This window comes from Sciurus vulgaris, assembly GCF_902686455.1.
Source record: "Sciurus vulgaris genome assembly, chromosome: 8".
Lineage (NCBI taxonomy): Eukaryota > Metazoa > Chordata > Mammalia > Rodentia > Sciuridae > Sciurus > Sciurus vulgaris.
Window position 1 is genome coordinate 118,939,402 of NC_136468.1, and position 12,271 is coordinate 118,951,672.

General features: G+C 43.1%; 1 protein-coding gene across 1 annotated transcript in view; it reads right to left on the reverse strand.

Annotated features, from left to right (window-relative positions):
* Positions 1–288: 288 nt before the first annotated feature.
* The window catches only part of LOC306668461 (uncharacterized protein), a 61,902-nt gene continuing 49,919 nt past the window's right edge, over positions 289–12,271 (reverse strand). The window contains exons 8-9 of the mRNA XM_079151853.1: positions 2,932–2,996; positions 289–2,425 (exon numbers count right to left, since the gene is read on the reverse strand). Of these exons, the coding sequence (XP_079007979.1) occupies positions 2,405–2,425; positions 2,932–2,996 (86 nt within the window). The 3' untranslated portion in view covers positions 289–2,404. The remainder of the gene's footprint in view (positions 2,426–2,931; positions 2,997–12,271) is intronic.

Sequence of the window (12,271 nt, forward strand, 5' to 3'; positions counted from 1 at the left end):
GAAGACCAACAATAGGAGGGGTGTGTGTGTGTGTGTGTGTGTGTGTGTGTGTGTGTGTGTGTGTATGTATATACAGGGGTTGAGGAAAAAAGTGAAACCACATCATCTGTTTTTATCAAGCGAGGAAATAGGCTCAAGAGATAGGCCATCCTGAATTTTCACAACTAATAAATATTAAGGTTAGAATTTACATCCTGGTTCTCTTGGCCCTAAGCCTATTGCTCTTCACCCTATACCAAGGCATGGCTTGGTGGACTTTTAGAATCTGCATGCATACATCTGCCTGTATGTCTTTTTTTCCCCCTTTTGATACTAGGGATCGAACCCAGGGGTGCTTAACCACTGAGCAACATCCCCAGCTCTCTTTTATATTTTCTTTAGAGACAAGGTCTCGTTGAGTTGCTTAGGAGCTTGCTAAGTTGCTGAGGATGGCTTTGGCCTTGCAATTCTCCTGCCTCAGCCTCCTGAGCTGCTAGGATTACAGGGATGTACCACTGCACCTGACCCATATCTGACTTAGTTTGTGTTCTGTGGCTGTAACAAAATACCTGATACCAGGTAATATACAAAGAATAGAAGTTTATTTGGCTTCTGATTCTGGAGGCTGAGATGTCCAAGAGCATGGCACTGGCATCTTGTGAGGGCATTCTTGCTGTATTACAACAGGATAAAGAGCATCATCACATAGCAAGACAGAGCAAGCGTGCTATCCAGAGTCTCACTTCCATATCCTACAAAGTCACCAATGCCATCAAGGGGGCCTCACCCTCATAATCTCATCTAATCCTTATCACTTCCCAAAGATTCTACTCCCAAATCCTACAAACATGAGTTTAGGGATTAAGTTTCCAACACATAAAATTTGGGGGGGGGATACATTCAAATCATATCAATGTTTAACCAAATCATCTATTCCCTGAGGCTGAGCTCTACACCTGGGCAGAAGGCATAGAGGAAGGTAGCAAGGTATGAGGTACAATTTGGATGGGTAGGTGGGAGAACTGGATGATGATGGAGGAGGAAGGCACTGAGTTAGACTCCAGATTCTGGCTTGCATAAGTGAGTGGAAAGATATACCCATCAAAAAGAGGAATACATTAGTGTCTGCATTACAGAGCTGGGCTCACCCATTCAGCAAGATCCACCTCTGACAGAACAAGTCTATGGTTAAGTAACCTAGTACGTTGTACTCTGTTCACTAGTCCTGACTGGAGGTAGCCTCATTCCTGCACCAGGGCCTGTGAAAACAAATCTCTTAGTCAACTCACAGTCACTCTACAAGTCAGTACCTTCTGAAGTCTTCACCTTCTGCAGTTACTGCACTGACCTGGAATGATGCCCAGTCCAGGGTTGGACTGCTGTGGTTAGGAATGAGTTTGGGGAAAGAGATGCTGTAAGTGGAGCTTTATTAGCTTCTGATAGGTACAGGTATATATAATTGGTGTGAGTCTATGTCCATTATTTTACTTAATTCTCTTACACACTATACACACTCCTGGATGGGAAGCAGCAGATTCTGCTCTGATTACTCCATAGACAGTGGAGGAAAAGGATGCTCTCAGGGGCCATTCCTTCTCCAAAGACATTCATGGGGGCTGCCTGCCCCCTTTCCCAGACACTGAAGCCCTCCCACAGAAAATCTGTGCCTCCCACCTGCTCTGGGCACTTGCTGAGAGGATCTGGGTGGAGGCAGCAGCAGCAGCTGCTTCCCAGCTTTTTCTCCTGAGTAGAATAGAATACTTGTGGGAGGGCCAAAAAGAAGCTAGGGCTCCCACTAACTAGCAGAAGCAAACTGATAACCTGATGCTCAGCGCCTGACAGGACTCCTCTGCCCCAGCATATCTTCTAAGTCCTGTGTGGCCTGGATTCATGGGGCACTGATGTGTATCTTGTTTTGTTCTGGCAACTTATTCATAACATAACCAGCCAGTTATTGCAGTTGGTGCAGAAGTCTGTGAAATCATTCAGCAGTTTATCAGAAAACTTCTTGGTCCCCTGGAGCAAAAACACTTCGTCTTGGTTAGCATGGTTCTGTAGGCCCAGTTGTAACTGACCTGTCCTCACAGAGCATGTTCTGGTTGGTGCAGATGGTGAAGTTCCACTACTGTGGCTGAACCAGAGAACTTAAACTTGGAGTAGGGCACCTGTAGAAACATTGTTCCTGAAAGGAAAGGGCAGGATCTGTGTGGCTGCCAGGAAGGCACCCGGAGATGGCTGAGGTGCTTCTGCCACCGCAGGCTTGGTGTAGGGGAAGAGATCTCTGTGAAGAGGCCCAGGTACCCCAGGACTCATGCACCTGCCACAGGGTCCCACCTGATCAACATTTTGCCCATAGCTCTTTCCTGTAACATGGATGTCTTGAGGCTTGTTCTCAGCAGGGAAGCTAAAAGCAGAGGCAGAATATTCATCTTGTACAAAGCCAATCCTAAGGGAAGGACAGAAAAGCACACTAGTTAGGTTAATCAGACTCTCTGCCTCAGATAAAGTAATCTGGAATGATCGCATTTAAGGTGACTCTGCAGACTGCTTATTTTTGTCCTCTACACTCCCCAACCTTCACCCCTTCTGACATCGTGACTCTCCTGCTGTCCTGTGCCCCACTGCCTTTCATCTCCTTGGTCCACCATGTCACTTCAGTGAATGAAAGCCCTCCTACCTGCTGTATTCTTCATCCAGCCAACTCCCTCTCCTGCCACACCCCCCAGATCCTCAAGCAGCCCTCCCTACTGTGCATTCTCCCCCAGTCACCCCAGGCCTTCCCTCAGCCTCTGGCTGGAATATATCCCAAATGCTAATGGCTGCAGCATCCACCCACATACATTCCTCATCTTAATTTACCTTAACTACACCTCTCTCCCTTTCCCCACTGTTCTCAGGCTAACATGTAGAAGTTTCTCAACAAAGGCCTTGAACCAAAATGAAATGAAGTACCTTAATTGAAATCCTTTCTTTAAAAGTGAGGAAGAACAACCTGGGGTTCTTGGTTCTGCTGTGTTCTGGAAATGGGCAAGAGGAGCCATTATTCATCTATGACTTGTTCTGTTCCCCTTCTCATCTATGGCTTGTACTATTCCTGGTTTTTCTATTTCCATAAAGCACATTTATTATAGCCCTACCTGCTAAGAGCTGTAAAAAGGACGTGCTAACAGATGTGGCTCCTGCCCTCTAAGTCTGAGGAGTTTATGTAATGAAGGCAGTGATGTAGGCAGAGCTAAAGGAGGTAAACGGCCTGTCTCCTATCCTGGGCTGAGCTTCCCAGGAGGGGGTGTGTTGTAGCCTCTATCCAAGCTGCTGGCATTACTCTGGTATTCCTTAAGAATTCACCAAAGAATACATGAAGTCGAATGTGCAAATTAAATGGATAGGCAAAAGTGCACTGCAAACCTCATCTACAGGCAGCTTCCATCATGTATAGGAATGGTCTGGATTTTGTTCCTGCTTTCTCTACTTCCCAGTCAAGCCTACTGATTGATTTACTCAGCATGGATCAGCTTCACGAGAGTATTCTTCCCTCATTTCTTTTTTAGATTACCAGGAACATATTTTATTTAAAAAACAAAACAAAACAAAACAAAAAAAAACAAGAACAATTTAATCACATTTCTGTCTTCTCCCTTTCTGCTTAAGAATGTAAGGCAGGGGGCTGGGCATATAGCTCAGTTGGTAGAGTGCTTGCCTTGTAAGCACAAGGCCCTGGGTTCGATTCCCCCAGCACTGCAAACAAAAGAAAAAAAAAAAAAAGAATGCGAGGCAGGAATGCAATTGCAGTGAAGGTCAGGGGTTCCTGCCCAGAGAAGGGGCTGTACTAATCTCACCCAACTACCCAGATGAAGGAAAAGAGCTGGGAATCACAGTAGAGGGGACCCAGGAAAGAAGGACACTTCTACTTTGTCTGCAGTGGACCTGTGTATGAGGGGTTTATGTAACAAAGTCAGTGATGTAGGCAGTTTACATCCTCAGATCTTTGGATGGGCTAATGAGTCATTTTAGAGCCATATTCCCACTAAGCGTTCCACTCTGTGCAAAACTGGCAAGAAGAACCGCTACTCTGGGCAAGGCACTGTGCTAAGCACTGTAGAATGAAACATAAATGAGCAAAAAGCATACCTTTGTCCTTCAGGGGCCCCAAGTCAGTTTAATAGATTAACAGAATGTTCAGGAGCAATGGAAGGAGGAATTCAGAGGGGAGGAACCTGGGACTCCCTGGTGAGGGGAGAATCTGACAGGTGTCGAGGGAACAGGGGCTCAGGTTACAGTGGAAGGTGACACCCAGTAGAGTGGTACAGTGATACAAGGAACTCGGAAGACACACAGGAAATCAGAGATGGGACAATGAAGATGAAGAGTAAAGGGCAACCATTTAGAGAAAATATGATCACAATCAGGGCTGAGGGAGATCCAGAAGACAGTACTGCGAAGGAAAAAAATAAACAAATAAAGCAGATTTCGCACACAGAGGTCACATCTCAAGAGATATGCATTCAGTGAAGTGCAATGACTGCCTGATGAGGCACAAGGCAAGCAGTGTCCAGCTGCCTGCAGACTCATCAATGAGCTGGGGTCTTCCCAATGATTAATGTCCTCTGCCAACTCACAGTCGAGCCCAACAATTTTCTTCCGGAAGTGAAAATGAGGGCCTGGCAGTTCCAGGACTTGCCATGGAACTTCCACAGCTCAACCATATGCTGGTAGAAGGGAGGATGGGTCAGGCCTGTCTCCTTCCCAATTCAAGACCCTTTTCCATTGACCACTGTACTCCTTCCTCTCTGCCCCAAACCTCTACCCCTTCTTATGGGAAGGGGAGTCAGGGAAACACTGATCCCACAGCCTTTTCTAAGCACCTGAGCTAAGTCTAGGCCTTAGAATAAGGTCTTAAGCATGCCAGAGCCAAGATTTAGACTGAGGCTGAGGCTTAAGAGTCTGGATTTCATTATGTGGCTGTGTGAGTATGGGGTGTGTATGGGGTACAGGTGATAACAGTTGAAGATGCCTGAATAAGATGATATGACATCGATGAAGGTATAGCAAGAAGGCTACTGAAGCAAGAATAGGAGGCTGTGTTTTCACCATGGTTAACATGAAGTAGCAATTGGATGCTGACTTGGTGAAACCTGGAGACAGTGTGGTTTGCTGGACTGGTCTAGGGGGAGATAGCTAAGCCAAGGAAGGCTTTCCCTACACACACAGTAGGTGTCAAGGAGTAACTACAAGTTCATCTATTGCTTTTTAACCACCATTCATTGTCTTTTCAACATGGCTGAGGGTCTCATGATGAACTTTATAATTTTTCTTTTCATATTATCTTCTGGAGAGCTTGGCTCAGACTCTTGTTGGAGGCTAAGGAGAGAGCTCTAAAATATTCCCTCAACTGGAAGAAGGCAATGAGGTCTGAAAACAACAGCTACAGGAACTGGCAGGGTAGGACTTGTCTCAGAAACCAAGGCAAGAGTCCTGTTGGAGATAAGCAGCTAATTTGTCACTGGTGGAAGAGATCCCTTTCCCCAGGGAAAAAACCAACTGGATTTCACTTTGGTATAACTGCTGTCCAATAAACAATGATTCCTTCCTACTATTCTTGGTAACAAACCTGAGTGCAATGACTTCATGGAAAAAAAAGGAGCATTTTGATCCCAATATTTCTGGTTCTAAGCCTGAAAGGAAAAAAGATTTAGTGCTGGGTTGTGATCACATGGGTTGTAATTCTGCCTGCCTCTGAGCTTCTGCACCCCTCACTACTCTTGGCAAGTCTTGCTCATTTAGCCTATATTCTTCTTTCCCACACTACCTACTTGGGGAAAGACCAGCCTCCATTCCAAGGTCAAAGAAAGGACAGTTTTGTGTTCACCATCCCTTCCCCTAAGCTATAGCAGGGTCTAGAAATGAGATGAATCGTCAGGAGCCAGTGTGAACTGCCAGAACTCAGTATAAGACTAATTGTAATGACATTCTATGCCAAAAGCCAAAAGGAGCATCTTATAGTACAAAATAGCAAATCTTAAATTCAAGTTAGCTTCTTCTAAGGAATAACAACAACAACAACTATGCATGTTTTTATATTATCAATCTTGCGTTTTCCTATAGGGAAAAATTTTATAAGTGTCACTTCAGGGATAGGGAATTGAAAGATGTAAACATAAAAATGAATTTTTGACAAGTAAATTTTTTTGGGGGAGGGAACAGAGCATGTTGGTCCCCTCCCCATCACCCATTGCATTGTCCTGTCTTGCTCCTTCTGTAGGACGGCTGCTGTGGACCAAGGGCTGCTCTTGGGGTGGAGGTGCTGTGGGCTGGAGTGGCTATTGCACAGACAACCCAGAGACTAGGGTTTCCTGTGGTAGCTTTTTTACTCTTCCATATTTGGAACTTCTAAGATAGATTTGAGGATTCAGGACAAGTAAAGGAAAAAAAAAAAAAAAAAAAAAAAGGAAAAATAAAAAGGGTTTTGGATTTCATAGAAAAGCACACACACACACAGAACAAAAGCCTGTCAGATTTTTAAGATTCTGAATTCACTATTACAGGAAACAGAGAGAACAAGAAGAGGTACGGAAGCAAGAAAATTGATTTTTAGATTTGAGTCCTTATTCCTTTAAACTAGGACTCTTTCCCCCCCCCCCCCCCAGTGGTAACCATGGCAACCAACAGAGGATTCTGGTGTTGAAGACTGGGTTACAACTGGTAGGGAAAACCATCAAGTCGCACAAAATGTCCTCTATTGCCAGCCCTGTGAACAATTCTTTGCTGTTACAGTGAGAAAGGGAGAGCTCTGGGGTCTATAGAGGGAAGATCCCTTGTCCCCTAACATATTATAACACTACAAGGAGCTGCCTGGCTTAAAATTGTTTGACAGAAACACATCATCCTGCATTTTAGGACTATATAAATGGTTTTCTCCCAGCCATGCTGTGAAGCTAAATGAGAATTTGTGTATGAAGGAGACTCTGTATACTCTATGTATCTCAGAATCTGGCAGGGAGAGGGGTCTGTGGGGCTCACCCCTTATACAAAAATGTATTCCAAATTGTAAACAAAGAATCTGCAGATGGGTCTTTGGAAGTAAAGTTGTTTGCTCCTATAGGGCAGCCTATCTTATGAAAAGTGCAGGAATACTTGACTTGGAGTCTGTTCCACCTGGCAAGACCTCTTCATCCTCTGAGCAGCTTGTCTGCATGACAACGCCTTATACAGACACAGGAAGAAAGCATCTCCCTTATATCCAAAGTTACTTATTTCACATTTATAACCTTTGTATCTGAGGGCTTCTGATGTATTATCATCAACTCTTGCTTTTCATTCTGAAAAATATCATCTGTGTTCATTGGAGGATTTTTAGGAGCTATATATATGCTCGCCTACAATGAATGCATGGATATAAAGAACGATTTGCTGTGTCAAGTTGAGCTCCTCCTGTGATCTGTCCTAAACCTGGTGGCCTAGGGCTGAGTGACAGGTTGGGATGGGCCCTATGTGCTCCCTTTGTGATTGACAACCCTGTTTCAGAGGGAATGACTCTGAACTGGGTCCTGCTGTCTTCTGAGCCTCCTCCCTGCTCTACTTTGTTTTCCTTGAAATGTAGGACTTGAGCCACATGCAGGGTTCCAGGAGGTGACACATCACAGTTTTGCACAATAAGACACTATTTCCTGTTTTTTTTTTTTTAATGCCCCCATTTTTGGTCTTTTTGTACAGAACAGCATATACAAGCCTCCTATGAGGTTTAAATCCTTGCAGCTCAGACTAGTTAGGCTGGAGCACATGAAGGGAGGATGTGGGAAGACAGCAGTGCTGCCAGAGTTACAATGCATGACACCCTCTCTCACCCATGCCTCCAGGTCTTAAGATGACCTTCCTGAGTTAGCAAGGCAGCTCTAGCCAATCCCACTGTAGGAATAGGGAATTTGAGGCTCAGAAATATTAAGTGCTTTTTTCCAAGGGAAGAACTAAGGTGGGAATTCAGATGTCTTTGGGCCCTTGTGCTAAGGCACTCCCTTTTCACTAGCCTGTGTTGATTAGATACCCAGAAAGATGTCCTCGAGGGGAGGTATCTTACTGAGATAGACCCTCCAGAGGGAAGTAGCTCTTAGTATCTAACAGTCTTGCTGCCCTCCTTGAGCAAGTATCTGATACAGAGGGGGATAAAGAGCAGGGCAGGAAGAGGATCATCATATAAGTAGAAAAGGATACTCCAAAATTGGGACCAACAAAAAAGTCACAGGAGGTGGCTTTCAATGTCAACCTTTGACCTAGTGGAAAGTATAGAAACAGTGTCATCTCTAAATTCTTTCAGACAAGAGGAATACTTTGCAAGGAGTGAACCCTCAAGAGCAGTGGCACACATCATAATTGGCATGTTTGCTGGCTCTAAACAGACCCTGGACAGGAAGAAGTGCAGTTTTACTTCCCGATGAATACTTGAAAACTGAGGCGAGCACAACTCCTCCTCATGGCCTGTATTTCTGCAGCTTCAGTGTTTCTTGTGCAAAGAAAGTACTGGAGAGAAGCTGAAACCCTTCATATTCTGTGGGATGTTAGAGCAACATCACAGCATTCAGATTAAATCCTTCCAATTTTGTCTTGGATCAGGAATTTAATAAGCTGAAAGCACCAAATAAGAAAACAACCCACTCAGATTTGCTGAGAAGAACATGATATAGAGTAGAAGATGACTGGTGGCCTTTGGCCAAAAGTGACTGGCACTGACATGCAGAATGAGAGCTACTTCCTAGGAAACTTCCCAAAGTCATCTGTCTGAAGACCAGGCACAAGAGTTTAATAGTCCCTAAACACAAACTTCCCATCAATACCATTTTTCTATAGAAGAGTGTCAGTTTTCCAGTTTTTGAGATACTTTTTTTTTTTAACCATAAAGCTGATGTATACTTTTTTCTATTGGTATATTATATTTGAATTTATTATACCATATTTGTACATGCACATAACATAAAAACTCATGTATTCTTAAAAAAGAAAAGAAAAAGCGGGGGCTGTGGGAATAGGTTAGTAGTAGAGTGCTTGCCTAGCATCCCAGAGAACCTGGGTTCAATCCACAATACTGCCAAAAATAAACAAATAAATAAATAAAAATTTAAAAAAGTGATAGATATGGATGTGGTTCTGGGATACAGATGAGATCTATGTCAAATGATTTATTTATTTATTTATTTTTCATACAGGATCTGGGTATGTTGCTGCTCAGGCTGGTCTCAAACATGGAAGCTCAAGTGATCCTCCCATCTCAGACTCCAAGTAGCTCACAACTACAGGTCAAACATTATTTTAAAAAGATATATTCCAGGCATAGTAGTTCATGACTGCAGAACCAGATATGATGCAGGAGGATTACTTGAGCCCAGGATTTGGAACTTTAGCCTGGGCAATATAGTGAGATCTATAAAAAAAAAAAAAAAAAAAAAAAACCAAACCAAACCACTGTAAAAACAACAAAAAAAGCAGTGTGACTTAAATATGATTATGTAAATAACTGAAATGAATTACTTTTAGTTTTTTTCCCCTCAGAAACACTCATAATATCAAACATACAACCATAACAACAAAACCAAGATCTCTGATTTAGCCAAATTAATTCCTAAGACAGTAAAAAAGTTTTTTTTTTTTTTAAATTTTAGGAAATATTTATCTTTATAAAACCTGATGCATAATAAATGTGGACATTGTATTAAAATGATAATTTATCTATATTAGAGTTTAAAAACTTTAAGGAAATAATGATAACACAGACTAGAAAGGATTGGGGCTATAGCTGAGGGGTAGAACAACTTGCCTAGAATGCACCAGGCCCTGGGTTCAATCCCCAGTCTGGCTAGGAATAAAACCAGCTTTATTTATAAAATCAGATGGTTTTTTAGAGTAGTTAGACTATTCTTTATGATACAATAAAGGTAGATGTATATCATACGTTTGTCCAAACCCACAGAATATACAACACCAAGAATGAACCCTAATGTAAACCATGGACTTTGGGTGATAATAATTTGTCAACGTAGGCTCATGACTGTAAGGAATGTCACTCTGGTGGGGGGACACGGATATTGGGGGAGGCTGGCTGTGGGGAAGGAGGCTATCAGGGAAGATTAGGAAATTTTCTGCTCAAATTTTCTGTGAGCCTAAAATTCATCTTAAAAAAATGAGCAATTATAGAACAAACGGTAAATCAGAATTGGCCAGTTAAGCTGTATTTTGCCTCTACTTAATCCAATAGATTCCCTTCATTTATAGGGAGGAAACAGCAGTCCAAGAGGAGTGATCCCTTGGTCAAAATTGTAGAGTCAGAAACTCAGTCATCTGAGCCCCAGTTTTCTGATTCCAGTTATCCACAAGAGAACACAGGGAGAAAGGTGAGGAAAAAGTCTTGCTTTTTCGGTTTTGACCAGAAAGACAGTAGTTCTAATACCTTTTCTCAGTAAGTAAAATATCATAATGAAGTTTTCAACCACATGTCACTGAAGGATTCTGGCTCAATACCAAACTTGCTCATCCTATCTGGGATCCCTGCTCAGAAATTCTGCTCAACCCAAGATAGCGATATTTTAAAGATGAGTCAGAAAATCAACTTCCTGATCAGAATAAAGGCTTGAAATAGGTTCAGAAGTTAAAAAAAGGTCAGGGCTCTGCTCTGCCTGCCCGGACACTGTCATATCCAGGGTTTGTATAAATTAAGGTCTGCTCTCATTGTCCCCCATCCTCATGAGTTCAATGGTTTCTCTCATCTGAAATAGTCATCTTAGACCTGGGTTCTGCAGGTAGAAGCATTGAATGGCATTATCTCTGACAAGGATAAAATGGCTCTTGAGTCAGCAGTTTTAATGAGCTGCTGTTGGGAGACAGTGGTGTGTCGGCTAAGGCACTGAATAGCACCTAGTCAAACCAATATTCAGCTGCCAGGTGTACCACTTATCATTCTCTCAAAAGGAGAACATATAAAATGGGAAAAGATCTGGATCTGGAGTTGGAAGCCATAAATCCTGCCATTTACTCACATGTGTTTCTGAGAATGTAGCTCTGGTTTAGTTCTTTGTCTCCAAACTGAGACGTGGCAGCTCGGTTGCTTCACACAGCAGGGGTGAGGACCAAGTGAAACATGGCAGCGAAGGGGTTACAGATGTCCTCTCTTGATTTCTCCTCTAGCAACCTCACTTCTATCTCCCCTCCTTTCCCCTTGCTCCTAGTTTAAGCCAGGAGCTTGCCAATGTTCAAGGTGAGGCCTGTGTATGACTCCATGAACACTTCTATTATGCGTAAGGCACTTGGAACTTTTACTTGGCTACTCTGATCCTACAAAGCTCAAAAAAGCTAAACTCTGTCTCTGCTTCATATTCCTGATTCATGACACTGACAGAATTAGTCCTGTATTTCACAGATCGAATGACAGAAATCTTTGCTCTCTAGTCTTGAACACTGTATTCTTCCGCAGGTAAAAAGCACCAATCAAAAATAAGGGTATTCCATAAACATCAGCAGTGATTGTGTTCCTGTCAGTGATCCTCTTTCATCTGGCATGTTAAGTTCAGCACAGGCCAGTCTAGAGAAGCTCAAGGGAGTAAACTGTTCAGCCAAGTGGTTATTTGTTTAAGATATCACTGGTTTCATACTTCGGAAGTCAGATCTAACAGTACAGATGCTTCTAGTAGGCTTACAGTGTTGACAAAAGTATGAGCCCACCTGAGATGCAGCTTTCAGTGAAGTCATTCCTTGAGTTCCATGGAAAACAACTTATTCATCTTAGGGACATAGAGATATGTGGAGTCCAATAAATACATTCAAATTCAGGGGAAGGGCAGACTAAGCATCCTTCACCCAGGTAAGAACTAGGGTACTATTAATGACCCAGGGAAGGGATCTGTGTCACTGGCAGAGAATGAACACAATCCCAGAAAGGGGACAGAAATTCTGCACAACAACTAGAACTGCCAGAGAATGAAGTGAGTGATCTTAGGAGTGAGTGCCATGTCAAGGGGTTTTCAAAGAGGAGCTGGCTTCTATTAACTGGGAGGAAAAGGTGCAAGTGTTAGGGTTTGGATAAAGGTACTCTGTCACCTCTCCTGACCCTGATATGCAGCATGACATCAAGAAAAGAATGAGAAGTAGAAGACATGTGAGTGGGTTTAGGCATGTGGCTGCTTCTTCCAGAGTCAGATGACCCTGAAGCTTCTTAGCTCAGCAACACAGGGTCATAGTGATGGGGAAGTGGGAGCTACCACAGGTGAAGCTGGAGAGGACCAAGTGCCAACATCAGGGGTTTCAAAACAACTTT